The sequence below is a fragment of the Abrus precatorius genome, unplaced genomic scaffold (assembly GCF_003935025.1).
Source record: "Abrus precatorius isolate BTA unplaced genomic scaffold, Abrus_2018 Scaffold11, whole genome shotgun sequence".
Taxonomy (NCBI): domain Eukaryota; kingdom Viridiplantae; phylum Streptophyta; class Magnoliopsida; order Fabales; family Fabaceae; genus Abrus; species Abrus precatorius.
Genome location: NW_020874303.1, coordinates 23,836,636 through 23,859,469, shown reverse-complemented (window position 1 = coordinate 23,859,469; position 22,834 = coordinate 23,836,636). Strand labels below are relative to the sequence as shown.

Here is a 22,834-nt window from a genome sequence, read left to right as displayed (position 1 = left end):
GCAAAATAATATCAATGAAAATAAAATAAATAGTATTATCTTAAATTTTTATATTGATAAATAAATAAATAAAATATTTTTCTCAACAATAAATAATAATAGATGTAATATTATTAACTGTTTTCCTTAGTTTTAATAAATTATTGTTTATTTTTATACAAAAGAGTGGAGATATAATGAAATATTTTCTTATCTCCATTTTTATTTTTATAAATTATAGTAGTTTGATATTCATTATAATGATAGTGTTTTCATTTTTAATTAGATAAAGTAATTTTACACAACCAAATGATATATTGATGGAAATTTTTAATTAAACATGATTAATAGGAACCAAAATTATAATTTTAACCTTTTTTTTTATTACGCTACATACGATATTTAATTATGTATATCACAGAGAAAAAAAGTTACATGAATATACATTAATGTAGTAAATTATTGTTTAAATACAAATGGAGTTTAATTTTGGTGCAGACGGTCAACTAATTAAAATATATGGTAGATATAATTTTTATATAAATTAATAATAAATTTTATGGACATTTTAATTAATAATTATATGTCAATGCAATTTTTTATTTATTAATATATTTAAATAACATCCATATCAACATGTCACGTAATTAAATGAAAAAACTTTACACGAAATTATACAAGTTATTATTCAAATTTATTGTTCAGTATGCTTAATTATGCTTTATTTTTTATTTAAAACTTTTATCCAAGCATTTAATTTTTTTAATGTGTTTAAAGATTAAATAATTTTTTATTGAAAATTATGAAACTTTGATGGATTAATATCACGTATTCTTATTTTTTAATACTTTAATAGTTTTTTAGTTTATTTTTATTATTTTGTCAAAATAAAAATACTTGAATTTTTTTATAATTTTATTTTTAATAATTAATATTTACTTAATAGAGGATAACAAAAAAGTGAGATATTAATTAATACAGATAAATGGTATAATAACAAATTAAATAATAATTTTTATGAATTTAGAATATCAACCATTTTTTAATGATTTTTCGAGTGTATTAGAAAAAATTATACATTTCATTTGTTTTTTTTTTTGGCATTTAATTTTTTCATATGAATTAAGAAAAAAATTCATGTTTTTAACTTCACAAAAAGTTATCATTTAACTTTCTATTTTATCCTTAGTTATTTATTATACTAATTATCTCATTTATTCTACATTAAATAGATATTAATTATTAATGTTGTTTTTTTTAAAAAATATTAATCATTCATTAATTTGATAAAATAAAATAAAATTATCAAGCTAACAGAAAAAATAGAGGAAGTATTGATAAATTTTACTAAAAATTACATGATATGATAAGATCTTATGCATACATAATTTAAATGTTTGAATTTTTAAAAATTCATGTTATTTATTAATTTTTTATTATGTGTTCTTGAAGACATATTAGAATTTTTTAAAAATTCGTGTATAAAATTTCGAACGTCAAACAAAAATTTTGAGCAAGAATAATATTTTAATCAAAACAATGATTTGGATTTGAAATTACAAGAAATGTATTATAATATTTAAACAATTTTTTATGATTCATTTACCAATATTATTAAACCATTGATTAGTATTTTTTTCAAAGACAGAAATTACAAAAAATAAAAATGAAACATAATCAAGGATCAACATAATATTAAGTGTGGGCAAACAACCAAAATCTTTACCGCCATTAAATTTGGCATCAAATCTCATAGGTCTAATACTACTTGGGCACGTTGGATCTCAAATAATATCACCTTGAACCTGTTGCCATTACCATAAGAATTGATATTAGATCCCAAAAGTACATCACTACTTAGGCATACGAAATCTCAGACAAAGTCATCTAGAACTTATTTCATCTGTCAACGTGATTAATTAACACACCCTCCATTAATTAACGAAGGTTTTATCTATCTAACGTAAATTTAACAACCAAGCGTCGACAAATGCATTCATGGTGAATGAATTCACGGATGATTTGCAATCACAAAATATCCAGCAACATTATTAGTATGTATATTAAAACACATAATATATATATAATCACTTGAGAAATGACATTACAACTCGATATCCACTTGTTACATGAACTCCTAACCAGGCAATAACTACACCCACTAACACTTAGCTAGGTTACATATATCAACTATAAAAATCTTCACTTTCTTTGCTTTTGACATGATCTCTCGTGTAAAGTCACACAACAATCATATTACAACAATATTTTGCATATTTACACAATTTTTATGGGTGGTCTCAAAGTTGTTTGGTAAATAATAAGCTATTAATATGTTGTGTGCATATTTGTTTCCTTGTAAACAGATTAATGTCAAAGAATTTATCGACGCTTAAACTGTTGAACAATATTGAAACTTATTGATGATTAATTACGCCACCGATAACATCATTAATGCATGACAGTAAGGAAAATTTGCCGTCGATTATTTAAAACATTTCATTATAAGTACACATGCAAAATTATTCAATTTAATTAATGTAGCTATAATGGGTGCGAAAGAGAACGTTGATGTGTCTTACTCATCAAAATCTTTACCAGAAAAGGGACAAATTAAAGTAAAGATAAGGTAGAGAGAGATGATCTATGAGGTGGTGGGATGAAAGATAAGTCGTGGACCTTTAAGTTGACAACCCGATCAAATCTTTAATGAGTGGGGAAAGACGATGGATGATACGTGTAAAGACATTATATCCAGGGCAAGAGGAATTATAAATGAATAATTTTAAATTAAACCTTTTATCCTTTATTTTTATCAATCTTTTTGTTATTAAATGGAAAAGTTATTTAATATATTTTATATTTAAGGACTATATATATATAACTTTTTATTCAATATTTATTTTACAAATTGATAAGAACAAAAATTAAAAGATAAATGAACCAAAAAAAGTATAACAAGGCTCGTTATAAATACATGCTCTTTACGATGTATTTATTCGAATTATTTAAAAATTACCGTGGATTAAAATATTATCCAATATATTATACGTACGAGTTATGATTTGACTATATTCTGTCTTTTTTTATTTCTAGATTACAAATGCACAATTTTTATTTTTTAAAATTTTCAATTCTTATATTTTTAAAATTAAGTAAACTTAGTTTCACTATCATTTTTTTCCCTATCTATGACTTTTAAAAAAAATTTCTTTACGCAAAATGATAAAATTTTTGCAAATGCAATTAATTATATTATCTTTTTTCTGAAAACTCATTAATTAAAATATATAATTTTCTCAAAATAAAATCAAATATTTTCTTTTTAAATCATAATATCACATCCTATAAATCTTTTAAATTTTATTAAATTTTTAACTTTCAAAAGTTTAAAACTATATTATATTTCAAACTCATCAATAATCTTCAAATATTTTGATAAATAAACAATGTAATGATTTTAAATAAAAGAAATTTGACATCAAAACTAAGTTTGTTTAACAAAAAATGCAAAAACACGTTTATTGACTTAAAAACTTAAAGTCACACACTGTATGAACTAAAGAGACTAACAGTATAAGTAAATCAAAAACTTTTATAAAATATCTACTCATCCAAATACTGCTATTCTTCACCTGCTTCTTACTATTCCATAATAAATTGCCTAATAGTGGAGAGTGACTTAATTATAATTTATTTTATAAAATAATATAATTAAATGATACTAAATATAAATTATAAGTATATAATAAATATTTAAATTATTGTTATTCCACTTTTGATTTTATCATAAGCATTAATTATCAGTATTCTTTTTCAAATTATAAAAAATATAATATATGTTTAGATACTTATAGTTAATATTTTAATACCTTTATTTATTATCAAGTTTATATAATGAGACACTCACCATCATTCATAAAGTAAGTATATTTATTTTTTTTAAATGCAAGTTATTAATTTAACTATTTAGTATAATAAATATAAATTTATGACATATAATTATTATTATTTATTTCATGTAAATAGAATGAAATAGTGTAACATTATTATGCGAATATTGAAATTTTTGACTGGTTGCTGACCCTCTCAACGCTTTAATATTCGACACTGCACTTCGGCTACAAGTCAAGAACTGATTTCGCAGCTATAGTTGTGGTTGCATGCGTGTGTGTGTCCCCTCTTTCTCTGATGCTATGCTTAGCCGCGTGTTCTCTGCTTTAGCCATATACTTAATCGTAGTTCTATTCCAAGCTTTCTGGATTGATTATGCATATAAATATTTGTACAACCACCAATATCTCATTAACTAATCTAAACTAACCCTTTACTCCACTTCATGTCACAATTGAATCCCATTCATGATCAACCCTTTTCTTAAATTCGCTCCCAAAGCTAGCAGTTTCTTCTAGCAACGGTTTACCTTGTGTTTCTTTGGTAGAATTAAATTAGAACAAATCAAGCACTTATCGTAGCTACCAAAGCATCCCTTATCGTTTTACACATTTTCTTTTTCTATACTTGTGTTTCTTTTGCCGCGCGGATTCCTTACTCAGAGGTATATAGCATTCTTTTATCATCTTGTGGGTGTGACTATGAAGCTTTTCATATTCATGGTTAAATTTTTAATTATATAGGCATGTCTGTAGCGATCAGCGAGAAGAATTAATTGAAGTATATTAATTATTAGTCTCAGGTCTTAGTTTATAGATAAAACTCCATAGATGTGTGTGAATTGTGTGCATCATAGAAATTAGGGCAACAGTGATAGCTAGTAGAACCACAAACTAGGAACATTTTCAGCTCGAGTTTTGCTTAAAATTCTGTTCTTTGAAATTAATAAAAAGACATAGTCTGCTGTAGAATCAATTGAAGTACGAAATTAAATGTTTGCTTGTTTTCTTGTCAATATAATTTGTGACACACATATTTATGCCGAATAATTGATTCTTTTTCATATATATAGCTCCCAAATGGATTATGAACCTCCATTCCTCGAGACCTACAAGACCCTTGTGCAAAAGTACGTTGGGGATTCAAAGAATGACTACTCCTTCTGTACGGTAGAGAGATGTGAGATACCATTGATCGATCTTGGGAAGTTAAATCTTGAGAAAGAGGAATGCATGAAAGAAATTGCAGAAGCTGCAAGTAAATGGGGTTTCTTTCAGGTAGTTAATCATGGGGTTCCAAAAGAGGTGTTGGAGAGCATGCAATTAGAGGAAATGAAAGTGTTCAATCAACCTTTTGGGGATAAGTCTGCACAAGTTCATTTCCCTAGTTTATCTGCCAAAACTTACAGGTGGGGGAATCCATTTGCTACCAATTTGAGACAACTGTCATGGTCAGAAGCCTTTCATTTTTCACTGACAGATATATCCAAGATGGACCAACACCAAAGTCTGAGGTACGTATAGGCATCTTCATTTTTTTTTGGTACTATCTATATGTTTGTAAACTTTGGGATGTACATGAGTTTTTCAAGGAACCAAGAACTACAAACAAAAGTGTACCCTTTTTTCTATACATCCTCCAATCATTAATTACTTTATTTACCATTTGAACATTTATATACGTGCTGAATTCACACCTTAGCTTTCTTATTTTGGTGTAGTGGGGGATAGATGTTTTTACTTACAATGACTATTGAACAGCGCTAGTACATTAGTGGGCGTGGTTGCAATTTAACATGTGATAATGAAGTTTTGTTTTTCATACACTTGTTTGTCATTTTTTGGAAATAATCTGTTGATACTCCAGAAAAGGTAAAAGCTGTAACAAATATTGTAAGGAAAAAAATTAGAAAGATAGAGAGGATAAAAAACAAGTAAGAATAGCTGTAAAAATGTGAGAATTGATTATTTTTATTTTGATATATTTTATTTTGTTTTTTTATCATATTATATTATATTACTCATTGTAATTTTTTCTCTCTCTCTCTCTCTCTATCTCTTACTAGGTACATACACACCATATTCGGTGATAATATATATTTGTTTTCTTCACAAGCCTTTAAATGTAAAAAATATATTTATGTCAAGTTAAGTCTTTTTTTTTTTTTACTTTCTTTACAGTCCTTATAATCAAATTACATGTCAAAAAAGGAAACTAGATATGTGTGTATAAAAACCCTTCTTTTTATGAAAGAAAATATCCCTTTTCAATAGATATAAAAGTGGTTCATTAACAATAAGGACATGCTTGTTTTAAGTCATGAAGTTAATTCATGCACTTCTTTTATATATATATATATATATATAAACGTTATGATAACAATATGTGATTTTCATGAATTTATATATGTATTTCTGTTACATTTAACGGTTTGGAATTAATTTTATCAACATTAATTGTACTCAACTTTAAACAAAATAGGCACTAAGTCATGTAAGATAATCATGTTTGACAAATCTAATGTATATTTTTCATCACTTTTATTTTACATTCTTACAATTTTCTTTTGTAAAATATCTGATTAGTCAAGAGATAGGAACAGACAAGAAAGAAAGAAAAAACATGCACACTGTTTTTCAATGGATGTAAAGTTAGGTGAAAAAATAATTGGAAAATGAATTATTCAAAGTTCAATGATTGAAACGACACAAACGGTATGCAGTGTAATATAGTGTAAAACGTAAAAAAATCCGTAGGTAATTGAATAATTATAAATAGAATTTTAAAATTAAATCTTCTTTATGAAGTCTTTGATTGGAGAAAAAAAAGGAGTCATTTTCATGTACGAGCCACTTAATTTGATGAAAGTCTTGAATGTTATTATAATCATATCTTGAAGAGTTCTCAACAATATTGGATGGGAATGTAGGTTTTTCATATTGATATTTGTGTCTTTTCCAATGTATTATGCAGATACGTATATACTTTGGTGTTAAAGGGTTTGAGTATTTTTGTACTCTTTTTATTATCTTGTTACTGGAAGAAAACAAACACTTTATTCTATGAATAACCTTTCCCTTGAGCTCATCTATGCTTCGTTTGGGATCTGAAGAATCAAAATGTTACTACTTACTAAGAGTAATACTATGTGTAAGAGAAATTGAATTTTTTTTCTTATTATAATTAGAGTACGAGTCATGACTGCACTTCTAGATAGTTCATGTATATGTTTCAAAATAATACATTAAGGTAACACAACTTAAGAACATGGATATAAATTTCCACCATTTTTAATCTTCTAAATGATGTAGGAAATGTATATGTTCCTCTTTCATTAATTTTTAGCTATTTCAACTGAATCGAGCAATTTAGTATATAGATAAAAACAAAGTTGTTTACCATAGACAGTAGAAGGGATATAGAAAAATCAAGAAGTGAGATAGGAACAAAATTTGAGACTATCATCACTATTCGCACTGGAACTATTTATTTGTTATTATACTTTATGAGCATGCTTTAATTACCTTAACTTATAAAAGTACTTTTTGAATTTTAGATCAAGCCTTGAAGCTTTTGCAACAAGAATGTTCCCCCTAGCGGAAAGCTTGGCAGAAATACTAGCCTGCAAATTGAATATGAAATCCGACTATTTCCGTGAGCATTGTTTGCCAAAGAGTTCTTTCATTCGACTAAACAGATATCCTCCATGCCCTATACCTTCAAAGGTGCATGGCCTGTTGCCTCACAGTGACACTAGTTTTCTTACCATTGTATATCAAGACCAGGTTGGGGGATTGCAATTGATGAAAGATGGAAAATGGGTTGGTGTCAAGCCTAATTCACAAGCTCTAGTTGTTAATATTGGTGACTTATTTCAGGTAGAATCTCTTCATTTTTTGGAGCAGTGCTATATTTTTGTATATACAGTATCTTTTTATTTATTTTAAATATTAAATAAATAAATAAATAAATAAAAATTTTAAGTATATTTTACATCTTGAAAAGATTAAAAAAATCAATTTTTTTAAATAATGAAGTAGAAAGATTCGTAAAAAGATATTGTATGAAAATTTGAAATCATTTTATTCTCAGATTAACTAAATTTGTAAATTCATGTTGAATTTGCTTGTTTGACATAGCATGTTGGTATACATGATAATTTTCAAAAGGACAATGATTACTCAGGCGTGTCTTAATATATAATGCCCAATATGTGTGGTTTCATTTTCAGTTAGCACTCCATATGATGATTAAAAACCCACCAAAATTTCATGAAATCTCAATGGACCAAAACGGCTTGAAAATATGACCATGAGTTCAACAAAAGCAAATATAATGAGTACGTCACAAGGTATTAACAATGGTACAATTCTTGTTGAAGTGAAGATAAAAGCATAATATCTAACATGCATCAAGTTGCTTTAAGTTTTGCCGAACTTTTTCTTTATCTAGGGACTCCAATCAAATAGCTCATCACCAGTGTCCGGAAAATGGTTGACAAAAATAGGTTTTTTTTTTTTTTTAAATACCCTAAATTATTTAAATTTTATGTCCTATATTCGTTGACTAAATTTAGGTGTGGAAGATCCTTCACCTTCTAAATTTTAATTTGTGTCCTATAATGTGGAGGCATTGAGCAATGGCGTTTATAAAAGCATAAAACACCGAGTGGTTGCTGCTGAGAAGGCAGAGAGGTTCTCTATGGCATTTTTCTATGGCCCTTCCGACGAAGCAATAATAGAAAGCCACTGCAAACCAGCTGTGTACAGGAAATTCACTTTGATGGAGTATAGGCAACAGATTCAGAACGATGTCATGCAAACCGGTGATAAAGTGGGGCTCTCTAGATTTCTTATTTAAGATTATATACATAGCAGGAATTATGTCACAGTGTAACTTTAAGATAAATTTATTTAATAATTTTTATGAATGTTGAATCTTATTTATTTAATTATTTAATATGATCATGTGTCCATGCATGTTAATTATGTATATTGAATTTTAGATAAATCAAACGTTTATAAATATGTATTTTATAATTAATACTTATTTTATTTTAAAAATGTATATTAGATGTTAAAATAAAGTTGTAAAAAAATTATTAGTTTTTATTTTGTATCATTCTTTTAGATTTGATATTTTTAATAAAAAAATAATTTAATGATTAGATTCATAAAATTTAATATTAATAAGGCGTGATTAGGTGACAAAGTTACTCTTAAAGAAACTTAATCTTTATTCATATGTATATATAATAGTGAGAAGAATAAACATCAATCATTGAATTAAATCTTATTATAAATAATTAAAATTAAAATCTACAAATTATGTGAGTTTGGTTAGAAAGTTACACGACTTTCTCAAGTTATTACATAGCTTTTAAAATCTTTTAATATTATTTGTTTATGTATTATTGTATACTATAAATTTACTTTTCTTATTTTTATAAAATATAATAATTAATTTATTGCTAAATACAACTCTTGTATTTGTGTGTATATGTATTTTATATAGATGATAATTTAAATTGTAAAATATAATATTAGATTGAGGAAAATTTAAATAGATATATAAATATAAGTATTTACTTTATGTTAACACCTGTTGAATTAAAAGATGATAAGTTATATTTATTCTTTAAATAAGGTCTCGAATTCTATACTTATAAATGAAATTTAACATCCGATCCAACAATGAGAATGTTATTCCTTTAAATTAATATGTCTATCAAATTTAATTTTAATTTGTTTAAATCTAATGCACATTTACGATATTATTAATCTCAGATAAAATAAATATAAAATTTATAAATATCCTCCAACCAATTTCCTACATTACGAACTAGGTGCTATCAGTTTCATACATAATAAAACAATAAAATAATTAACATGATATAAATTTTAATTTTAATATATTTTTAGTATAAATATTAATATATTATTAATCAATTGAAATTATTTTAGATATAAATTTTAATTTTTTTAATGATACCATTATTTACAGTCGAATGACAATATATTTATATTACTTATATATTTTAATTCAATTTATAATATAAACATTAAACTATGAATGCAGCAAAAGTCAGTTGACATATCAAAGTAAGTTGAAATTATATTTGTTTCGTATACACAGCTAAGTATTTTCATAAAAATAAAAAACAAAAAGCAACATCATATACTTATTATTTTGAATAGAATTAAGTCTTTTATTATGTCTTATAAGATTAAAAGCATGTTTAAATTGATTTTCAGTAAAAATAAATAATTAAAATATTTTGAATATATTTTCTTAAAACAAAAAAATTAATTCAAATAGATATTATATCTTAAATATTAAATTAAAAAATAATAGTTATTAAATATTTTAAATACAGTTATTATATCTTAAATATTTTATAAATGTATATATTTTAAGAATATATTTTAAAATTAAATATGTTAGATTTTCTTATTTCATTATGTAATTTTCATTTGACATGACTATTATGAAATTATTATTTTCTATTTGATCTTAAATTATATTGTGCTCACAACACAATACATGATTCTTATACAATTAAAGGGTTTAGAGAGCATTAACTTGAATCTATTTTTAGTTGATGTTACTTTTCTCTTTGATGTCGTTAAGTTCTTTATATTTTTTTCAATTCTTTCTTCCTCTTTTAGCTTCTCTCGGATGGTTGAGAGAAAGTGTCTTTCTTGCGAGAAAATGATGCTCTCAATAATGAAAGTCGTGACCTTTATTTGGTAACTACTCTTTTATTTATTTGAAGGGAGAGGAGATGATTTCTTTATAATTGTATTTATAATTATACCTTCAATGACTCTATATTTTATATTTAACCACCATCACATTAAATCATTAATTAGAGTCATGTTATAAGTTACATAAGCTACTATAATAAGTATTAAAATAATTTAACAATCTCTCTCTTGGCCTATGTGACAACTTAAAAATTCAATGAACTATAAGTGCACATATCATTGATAATATCATCATCATCTTTCAATGATTTGAATTGATTAGATCATGGCGGTCACAAGTCATTTAACAACATGATTCTTTCTAAGTATCTCAGAACCAACTCAAATCAAGATAAATTTAATCAGTCATACTACAGACTACAACTCTGATGTATTTTCAACACTCAACCTGTTATCAAACTCAAATCATACATATACATTAACACAATTTTGATAACAAGTAAATAAGTAGAAACAATATTTTTATTGAATTCCTAAAATTGTCTATAATAATATGAGCAAAACAATCTATACACATATATGTGAATCATAAAATCATACTAACAAGGACTTGTCTATAATGTTTATTCTTCCAACATGGCCAAAAAATATTCTAGGAGGCAATCCTTTAGTTAGCGGATCCGCTATCATCAAATTAGTACCAATATGCTCAATGGACACTTTTTGTTTCTATACTTCTTCTTTCTCTGATAAGTATTTTAAGTCCATATACTTTACTTCCTTTGGATACTTATCATTCTTAGAGAATAAGACAGTTGCAAAATTATCACTGTAACACCTAATTTCTACCAAGATCCCATCTTATTATATTGAAATTTAAGGCTTCTATAAGGCGGTGCACCCAAGATAAACGTGTACAAGAACTCATGCAAATTAACATCTTATCGAATCTATTTACTAATTACAATCCATTTCACAAAGGAATAAGTTTTGACTTTCAGTTTTCATGGTTCATTCGTAGGCACACTCACGGATAGTCATAATAGAATCTCTTTTCATGTTATTCAACACTAATAGTGTCAATCTATTGTAATATCGATTTAACTATAATTCAGTTCATCGCAGCAACTCAAGCTAAATTAAAAAAATAATAAATTCAGCAAAGTACTTCCATTGAGTCTGCTCATTACAAGGTCATATATATTTAATTAATCCAGTATCTTAACAACATACCAATCATTTTCATTAATTACTCTAAACATTCGTGGAAACAATTTCATAACAACATTTGAAATAAGTGCTTAGCATCGCATACCGTTTGAAATAAATTCTGAAAGTATAACGAGGAGTATATATATATATATATAAAAAGCAAAATTATCCAGCCAAAATGTTCAAGGTAGAACCACAGTAAAACAAAACCCCAAAGTTTAGTATTTCAAAAAGTAGCGAAACAACCCAAAACCTATGAGCAGTGTTTATCCATGACAAAATAAAATAAAAATCTATAAATAAAACTCTAACGGAAGGAAATCCTCACTAGGGTCAAATTCCATTCCACTAGAATCGGGAGAATCATCCATTGGCTGAGGGCGAGGAGAGGGCGGCAGGTCATCCGGATCACTGTCGATCCAACCGATAATGGGTGGGGATGAACGAGAGGTAGGTGGTGGTGGTGAAGAGCGTCGGGTGGAAGGTCCAGCTTCATCGGAAGAAGGTGCCTGAATTCGTAGGGAGTGACGGGGTATTGGTCTGATGGAAGACTCAACAACTTCGATGTTTTTCTACTCAGGTGCATGAGTAGGGCTGAGACAGGGAGTAGGCTCTGAGTCAAGGTCAATGATGGTCTTACCTTTGTCAACAAAAGTTTTAAGTCGTTTGGCAGGGGGTTCTTAAGATGGTAGAGAAGGAGGAGGTGAGTAAATAATGATACTTCTCTCACGAGGCAGAGGCACGAAGATGTCGACAAAAATGTGGTCATTCCAATTAAGCTTTCAGCCATTTTCAGCGAGAGGTCCCATAGTCATGAAGATCATCCCTTGGTATATGAGACGGCGCGTCGTTGGGTCGAACGTCCAAGCCTCCTTCCCTCCAGAGTCCTCCCCCCAAATTATCGCTCGATGTGAATCCATCTGTCACACAGTTATGCAACCACACAGGGGAAATGCCATACAGGGAAAATCACGAAAGAAAGGGTGAGTTCCAACAAGCTAATCCCCTAGTGATCAAATAAACAAGATAATTAAATGGCATAAAGGTAAACGAGAAATCAGAGTCCAAGCAACACATAATATCAAGTATGTATCTAACTATACAGTCACGAAACGCAGTAAAGTCACAAAAGATAATCATTAATATAGTTCAAATATATGCAACTTAGGATACTACTTCTTCCTCAATTTCCAGCAATCTTCCAGTCAAGGTGATCGAAGACCCTCATTCCCTATAATCACACTCTTTACATAATATCCAGGGGTATTTTCCCCCATTTTTATCTCTGTTTCTCAGGAATGAGTTATTCAACGATTCTCGGCAATGCTTGCTCGCATCAGGATTAATGAAGGCTTTGATGGTGACGTGTCCCAGCCACGGTGAGCTACTCTGCGCCATTGGGGCAACCCCCTCTTCACTACCCCCCAAGGTTCTCCCTTTGCACCTAAACACTCCACATTCCCCAGCTGTGCCAAATTGTGACCTTGACTCCCTTTTTTTTTTTACCTCCATGCACACGAATAACTCAAAAGAAAATTATGTGCATGCTTAAAATTTCTCAAAGTCAATGTTATCATTCTCAAATGGCACACCCAAACAGCAGAGAAAACATTATATTTAGCAACCATTATTTCAATACAACACATGCTCAACACTCAAGTCATGACAACCAAATAAAATAGTAACATTGAAATTTTAAGAGTCCCCTTTTTCTCAATTAAATCCCATAATACATTTTAGGAGGAACAGCCGTAACCATACACACATTTGCACTCGATTTCCAGATTAAGGTGAAGAAAAGAATAAGAGTATAAGAGAAGTGGAGATGATTATAATACGTTCTGAAGAAAATTGTGAAGAAAAGATAATCATCTTTTAAGAAAACAATATTGAAATTTTTACCCAAGGTAACCGTGGATTTGTCACCATGCAAAAGTCAGGTTTTATAAAATAATGAACAAAGCAGATCCGAGACTAAGAACCAACTAAATCATGTTTAGTTTAGAGTTAACTTTAAATCTTTGTTTTTGTGAAAATTATTCCCTTTATTTTCGGTCAAACAAAATAAGAATAAGGTTGATGTTCTTTCTACAAACTTTTGTCGAGAAAGAGGAGTGGGTGGTGAGAAAATAGAAAAGAAAATCTTACTAAAAAGGTTACATGCAACGAAGTAGTGAAAATGTTGATCGAGAAGAGATGAAGAATATGACAATAACAAGGTACCACACTCTTTATTTTGAAACCGTCCCTTACACCCAACCGAAAAGCATCAATGAAGAAGAAAGGTAGGAATATCAGACAAGCATTGACATGAAAAATCACCCTAACCATGATCGAGCTCATGCAAACCATAAAAACTAAATCTTTTCAACATTATTCAAGTAAAATCATCAAGGGATGAGAGGAGATCTTTTTACTTACAAGTTTTTCAGTAAGAACTTAGAGAGAGGATGGGAAGGAGGTGCATGCAAAGTAGACAACCGCACACACAATCAAGCACAAGCATGAACTCCCTTAACCTTGTTTGGATTGAGAATGAGAATGAGTGGAAGATTTAGCCTTGACGTTTGTAAGCACTCGTCCACGCGGTGACTCCTTGGTGGTGGTAAGAACGTTGAGGGAGGTGGAAGGGCAGGCAATTCCTTTGTGTTCGTTTTGGTTCTCTTGAGAGGCGAGGTTGAGAAGATGTTTGAGAGAGGAAGGAATGGAGATGAAATGGTGAGAAGGAATGGTTCCAAACGTGTTAGGTCTTAGTGAGTTTGAGAGAGCCTTTTCGAAGGAGAAGGAAAAGAGCAAGTGGAAAATGAGTAGAGTCCTTTTATAGCATGAGTGTAGTGTCCATGCCCATTTTATTTTGAAAAGGGCGTGACAGTTGAGGGCTGCCCATGAAGGCTAGGGTTAGGGCACTTGAAAGGACGTGGCTCTTGGCTTCCTTCTCAAATGGTCACGTCTCTTGGAGTCTTGGTGTATGTCCATATTGAGCAATAAATCCACGAGATAGGAAAACAAGCAACCATTAAGTGTGCTTACACGTTTTCCATAACTAATCATTATGGTGGAATAACCGAGAGGTGGGTCGGCCTAGGCAAGAGTGAGCAATTAAGGTAGGTTGGAAGCTAGGGTTTATTTGTGGAGGGAAATGGGTTCAAACTCTTCGTATTCCATGTATTTGAAAGGGTCACGTCCTTTGAGTGGCTAGTGAAAGAGCGGTGCCTCCAATATGGTCGTGTAAGTGAAAGGTCTCCACAAGAAATAAAGATTACAACAATTAATTGGAAGGGAATATCGATTTAATGCTAGGCACAATTTTAGGGGAAGTAATTGCTCCAGGTGTAGCATTTCATGTTGATTGGCACGCCCATTAAATGCAGGTCGTGGTTGAGTTATTAGAGAAAGGAGTAGGGCAGGTGTCTTTTCACTTCCTCATGGTAATTAATGCAGGTGGGAGGCAATTTGAATGTGTTGAATTAAGGTGAATAGTCAGCCCCCTAAATAAGCACATATGAAAATGAAATTTTGCATTTAATGAGAAGAATAAGGGCTTTAATTTCGGCTGCACCATCAATGAGGGAATTTAAATAATTGCCATATACAGTAAGACGGCTCGGGGGGGGGGGCGACTACATTTATTTTGGTTAATTAGGGAATATCCCAATGATTGGCCACGATTTTTAACAAGTCATTAAAGGAAAACGGTTGGCTCCATTATGGTTACCTGGGAATATGAAAAGTGTGCATTTAAAAGAGTGGACAGGGCTCTAAATTCTGATTAGCGCTAGACTCTCTCTCCCTTTGCCCATTAATGAATTTTCAGTTGTACAATTAGGAAGGAGAATTCAAATAGTTGCCACATGTGGCGGCTGCAATTAAATTAGGTGCATTAAGTACAATCATTTAAGGAATTAATGGAATTTCGGTTATCAAGCTTAAAGGAAGGGAGATTTGAAATGTGTCTCTTGGGTCTCCTGCGTTGCACGTGGAACCTAGGGCAAAAGGATGGTAGTTTCCATTAAATGACTATTTTAGTGTGCATGGTACCAGAGAAAATGGAAAGGTTTATGTATACCCATTAACTAAGGCCAAGTGGACATTTAAGGCAAGAGAGGGAAAAGTCACACGTGTACTTCTTCCAACTTAAGAGAATATATTGCAATTAAATAAAATGAATTAAAAGGATAATGTAAATAATAATAATCATGAAGTAAAATGGGGTCCACTTATTTTGACCAAAAGACAACTTCGTCCTAGGGTAAATCTTGCTAACCTAGGGTTGTTCAAGGTATTTTACCACATGGTCACTGAAACACATATATAAAAATGCATCAAACATTATTATATAAAGAAATGTTCTATTGTGCAACAGGAACTCTAACAATCCAAACAATCATCACAAAGAGAAAGAGACAGAAAGAAAAAAGAAAATTATTCTTAAGATCAACTAACCACGAAAATATTTCAATATTGCAACAAGAAACAACTCAAAGAGAAAGAAAAAAAACAGAAATGAACAAACGTTAATTAATTTGAGCAACCCGAAAATATATAGACTAAAATTGGGAGTGTTACAATCATAGTACATTCTTAGCGACTTTTCTATACTATCAATAATATCAACCCTTAAGACAGTTCGCAGCCATAAAGCATGAATAGTGGCTTCAAAGCACGCCACATATTTTGCTTCCATGATAGACGTAGCAATAATGAACTCTTTTTCGCTCTTTCATGAAATCGCACCTCCAGCCAATAAGAATATATAGCCAAAAGTCAATTTCCTTGAGTCCACCCATCCAACATAGTCTAAATCTGAGTAACCAACCATTTCCAGGTGACTAGATCTCTTATAAGTAAGCATGTAGTCTTTGGTGCCTTGTAAATACCTAAGGACTTTCTTTGCAGCCTTCCAGTAGTCCATTTCATGATTACTTTGATATCAGCATAACATTCTAATAGCAAAACTGATATTAGGCCAAATGCATATCTGAGCATACATTAAATTCCCGACCACTGATGCATAGGGAATAGATTCCATTGCTTTCCGTTCCTACTCATTCTTGGGACATTGCATTTCACTAAACTTGTCTCCTTTTTGAATTGGAACCACCCCTCATGAACACTTTTCCATTTTGAATCTCTCTAAGATTTTGTTAACGTGGACTTTCTGAGATAGTCTCAGTAATCCTTGTGATCTATTATGGAATATTTCTATTCCAATCACATAGGAGACTTCACCCATATCTTTCATCTCAAAGTTCTTAGAGAGAAACTCCTTTACATCATGCAACAACCCAACATCATTAGAAGTAAGAAGAATGTCATCAACATACAGGACTAAAATGATGAACTTGCTCCCACTAACCTTCATATAGATACACCGGTCAACAGTATTATCTACAAAACCATATGACGTGATGGTATCATTGAACTTAATATGCCATTGTCTGGAAGTCTATTTCAACCTATATATTGATTTCTTTAACTTACATATTAAACTTTCTTTACCTGTGGTCAAGAAGTCATCTGGTTGATCCATATAAACTTTCTCTTCCAAGTCACCATTCAGGAAAGTGATCTTTACATCTATTTGGTGGAACTCTAAGTCATAATGAGCCACCAAAGTTATAACAATTCTTAAAGAGTCCTTCTTTTAAACTGGAGAAAAAATCTCTTTATAGTCTATACCATCCTTTTGAATGTATCATTTAGCAACAAGTTTAGCCTTTAGACAAGTTGACTAGATCTCATACTTGTTGTCACTCATTGATTTTAACTCTTCTTTCATGGCATTCAACCACTTTTCAGAGTTGGTACATTCCATGACTTGTTTAAATGAGACTGGATACTCATTAATACTCAAGTCACATTCATGCTTAAGTGAGTAAACCACATAATCATTTGAAATAACAGGTCTTTTCTGCCTTACAGACCTCCTTAATGTTATCTCTTATGGTTCACCTTCCTCTTGTGACTTGTGCATTGTCAGCTGGTTCATCCTCTATATGTTGTTCTTGTAGGTTTGAGACATCAACTTGTTGTCTCTTTATGTTGTGTGACCGTAATACAACAAGAGGAACAACAAGTTGAAAAGAGACACCAACTACAGGAGTTTCTGCATGTGTCTCTTTAATTTCTACCTTTCTTGTTTCATTAATCCCACTAAACTAACCATTTTGAATGAACCTTACATTTTCAGACTCAACTATTATTATACTATGGTTAGGACAGTAAAATTTATACTATTTTGATTTCTCAGTATAACCGATGAAATAACCACTAATGGTTCTAGCATCAAGTTTCTTTTCATATGAATTGTACATTTTTACTTCTGCTGGATAACTTAGATATGAAGATGGCTTAAACCAAGTTTCTTGCCTGTCCACAGTTCATAAGGAGTCTTTGGAACTGCCTTACTAGGAACTTAGTTAAGCAGATACGCAGCGGTCTTTAATGCATACATCCACAAGGACATAGGTATAGAACTGTAATTCAACATACTCCTAACTATTTCTATAATGGTACGATTCTGCCTTTCAGTTACATTATTTTGTTGTGGTGTACCAAGCATAGTATATTATACACAAATGTGTTGACTTTCTAAAAGTTTCGCAAATAGACCTGGACATTGTCTACTTTCATTAGATTTTTCATAATATTTACTGTCTCTATCTGATCTCACAACCTTTACCTTTCTATCTAGTTACCCTCCCACCTCATTAATGAACACTTGTAAGACATCCATTGACTTAGATTTTTTATTCAACATACAAATAGCAATAACGTAAGTGGTCATCAATAAAGGTAATGAAATATCTTTAACCACCCCAAAATGAAATGTCAAACGGACCACAAATATCAGTGTGTATCAACTCTGAGAGTTGACTGCTTCTTGTGGCTGGATTTTTTTATGTGTGTTTAGTTTGTTTTCCTTTAATACAATTCACACATACATCCCAGTCAACAAAATCTAACTGATGTAAAATTTTCCTTTTCATTAACTTCATTATTCTTTCTTTGGATATGTGACCTAACCTTTGATGCCACAAGAAAGCAGAATATTCATTACGCACATTTAAATTATTACTAACAACATTCTCAACATGAAACAGAGATTCAGCAAATTTAACATTAAGATTGAAATGATATAAACTATCAATTAATATACTAGATCCAAAATAGTATGAGTGTTTATACAAAGAAAAGTATTGTTTCCAATCTTAAAATTAAAACCAAATTCATCCAGCACATTCAGAAACATAAAGACACTTTTCTAGATCTATTCAGCAACTAGTATGCAAGATCAATATGTAAGTCTCTATTCCTTCTATCCGTGCCTTCATTCTATTTCCCATATATAAGAACTTTTCAGTTCCGCTTATGGGCTAGATCGAAAAAAAATCCCTGCATTATATGTGACACATGAGTAGTTGCACTAGAATCTAACTACCAAGTGTTTTTAGGTACCTCAATAAGATTTGGTTCAAAGCATACTGAAACATAATATATACCTTTCTCTTCGGACAACCAACCATCATTAATTATGTATCTAAGTTTACCTTGGGTAATGCCTAAATACATAATTTATCTATAATGATGCTAAATAAACAACTTTAATTGACAACAAGTCACTCAAACCAATATGAAGTCATATTTATGAAGTGTTTTCATGTCTCCTTAATGTTATTAATCATATGCAATGATTCACCTTTGGGTGATCTCATAGCGTTATAATTAATGAGCTAAATTGTTCATCCTTTATGTTACCACATAGCATCAAACAAGTTTGAACAATTTACAACACATAATTAAATGCTTAAACAAACTTTTAAAGCTAGGTCACTTTGGTGATTAACAAGCTATCCTTAAAATTAAGCATTAAATTGTGAGGCTTCCGTTATGATCATACAACTTAGAATTAATTAACTTGAAAATTTAATCACTTTGGTGAGTAAAATCCACTTTGATGTAATTCTAAAATGATCTATAAGTTTTATGAATTATACTTCTTATTCTGCCGTGAAATCATTATGCATGGTCGTGCTTTTACTTGATACATAGTCATGCTTCGATGAAGCATGACAATGCTCATTTCTTATGCATGCCCCTGCCTCTTAAAGTATGACCGTGCTTCCTAATGCATGACCATGCTTCCATTATGCAAGGTCGTACTTTGTTGAAGCATGGTCGTGCTTGTTTTTGATGCGTGGCCCTACTCATTGACACATGACCCTGCTCATATTACATATTCAAAAACTAACATTTATAACTTCCAAAACTTTAGGGTTTTCAATTATTGATCCAAAAAAATTATTTAACATCAAAATTATGTCAATCCATCATATAAAATACCTAGGGTTCATTCAATTTGGAGAAAACTTTAATGAAGAACCAATCTTTTATGGAGAATCAAGAAAATTTACAACCTTACTCTGATACTAACTGTTAGAATTTTCATATTCTATTATGTAATTTTCATTTGATATGACTATTATGAAATTACCATTTTCCATTTGATCTTGAATTAAATTGTTTTCACAACACAATATCTGGTTCTCACATGATTAAAGAGTTTAGAGAACACTAACTTAAATCCATTATTACCTCTCTCTTTGATGTCGTTAAGCTCTTTGTATTTTTCCCAACTATTCTTTCCGCTTTTAGCTTCTCTCGGATGGTTGAGAGAAAATGTCTTTCTTACGATTATCGTGAGACCGTGAAAATGATGCTCTCAATAATGAAAGTCGTGACCTTTATTTATTAACACTCTTTTATTTATCTGAAGGTAGAGGAGAGAGTTTTCTTACCCTAATGACTCTATATTTTATATTTAATCACTATCACATTAAATCATTAATTATAGTCATCCTATAAATTACATAAGTCACTATAATAATATTATTAAAATAATTTAACAAAATAATAATTTTTTGTTATCCATTTTTAATATTGAAAGAACATTTCCTTTTGCTGATGATCTACTGTAATAACTACTAACTAGCACTGTGTTATTATCTTTGGTTATACCGTGATCTTAGAACAAGCCAGATTATCTATTCGATTAATTACTTTTAAAAAATCAAAAGCTTAATTGGAACAACTCTTAGTTAATTGCATCTTTCAGTTATATTGATCAATGATCAGCACAAACTTACTTATCACACTGATTAAGATTTATAGAAATTTTCGTGGCTCTCACTTTTTATCAGGCGCATAGTCAACTTGGGCCTTATTCTTCGTGGTGATGTCTTGTTCTTAATCGATTAACTTTTCACATCAAGTTCTCACGTAGCTTCTATTCCTATACTTTTTCTTAATCTCTATATATTTGGAATCTTTTTTGCCATTATATTGTATCCATGTATGGCCCATTCATGTTACATTTGTTTTCCATATAACTTATTTATAGCAATGATATAGTAAATCTCTAAGGAGAAATTAATGTAAAAAAAAATAAAAATTCTAAATTCTAGATATATAAAATTAAGGGAGTGTATATTAAAGTTGCTAAAATGGGCAGTCAAACTAACTTGACTCAAATATACTCATTGAAACATAGGATTTGTGCAATTAAATTCAAGACTTAATTTAAACTGAACTTTTAGTTTCACTTGAGAAAAATTACATTAAAAAATGGATAACGCGTAGGGTTTGTGCAATTATTATTATTATTTGTATATCTTTCATCTTTAAAATTTAATCTTTTATAATATTTTTTGTATAAGTTATTTATCCTTTGACTTATTATTAATAAATTATAATTATGCAGATCGATTGAGTCAAATTTGAACTTCAAATAACTCAACTTTTTTTTTCCTATCCTGCATAAGTTTACTATTCACGTTAAATCGGGTTGAGTTGGGTAATTCAAATTGATGGTTCTATTGGATATTATTGCTATTTTTTTATTTTTTTACAATTTATTTAACACTTTTTTCTGAAATTTATATTTTTAAATATTTAATTCAAACGGTTAACCAAGGACTATTCTTGTTTATTTTTTTTATTAACAATTATAATGATTACTATAGAATATATTGACCATAATATTGCTTAAATTATTAACCTCCATTAGCTATTCCGAAATAATTTCTTCATTCAAGAAAATAATAACGTATTAATGACAAGACGAATATAGCTTGACAAGATTTATGTAAATTAAAAAGCAAGAATACTTTTAGTTCCAGAATTTAAATTGATGGTTAATTAAATTCAAACAATGATATAATCCCTACATCATCCTGATGGCAGAAATGTACATTCAAATATGAGTGTTATCACACCAAAAATATTTATAAAAAATCGACAGTGAAAACTAATGGCAACAGTAATAATATTCACCATACAAAAATTGGTTCAGAAAAGAATTGTACTTCAACTTTGTTTAAGAGTTAATTTAAAAAAAGAAAAAGAAAAAAAAGAAAGACTTACATAATAATTAATGATTTTAAATAAAAAGATAAAATTTTATAAATCTTTTGAATTCTTTTTAATCTTATGTTGAAGTTTTTCTATTTAGACTATTTTTTTATTAAATTGTATTCTTTTCCTTTTTTTTTTCTTATCTTTTAAATGCTTTCTTTACTCTCTTTTTTTCTTCTAAACTCTCAAATAAAACTTTAAAAAAACTATTTTGAAAAACTAAATAAATAAATTAAGTCAAAATGCATAATAAATCCATACATCCGATTCAATTCAATTATGACTAACCAATTAAGAACTAAAGCAGTATTTTCAAATTTTTTATTTCCAACAAAACACACCGCATACAAAGAAATAATGAGGTGAGTTCAACTTATCATGACCAAAGATTTATTTTCACCCCTTCTTGCTGCATGGGTTGCATATTTACAAGATGAAGAATGTTAACTAGCAACATTATATGACACACTATTTTAAATATATTATTTATGATTTAGTAAATTTTTAAACCAAATAAATTAAGGACTTGGAAAGTGATTTTTTTATTTAACTTTTGAAATTTTTAAAAACTAAAGTTAATTTTTTTGTTTTATGACTTTTTTAATTTTTTATATAATTTTTAGTTTTCA

The 22,834-nt window shown here is 29.5% G+C and overlaps 1 protein-coding gene across 1 annotated transcript; it reads left to right on the top strand.

Moving 5' to 3' along the window:
* Nucleotides 1-4,952: 4,952 nt before the first annotated feature.
* On the top strand, nt 4,953-8,733 carry LOC113856465 (gibberellin 2-beta-dioxygenase 8-like). The gene is made up of 3 exons (XM_027488283.1): nt 4,953-5,386; nt 7,430-7,751; nt 8,503-8,733. The coding sequence occupies exons 1-3, from the start codon at nt 4,953-4,955 to the stop codon at nt 8,731-8,733; spliced, it is 987 nt and encodes a 328-aa protein (XP_027344084.1).
* Nucleotides 8,734-22,834: the final 14,101 nt, after the last annotated feature.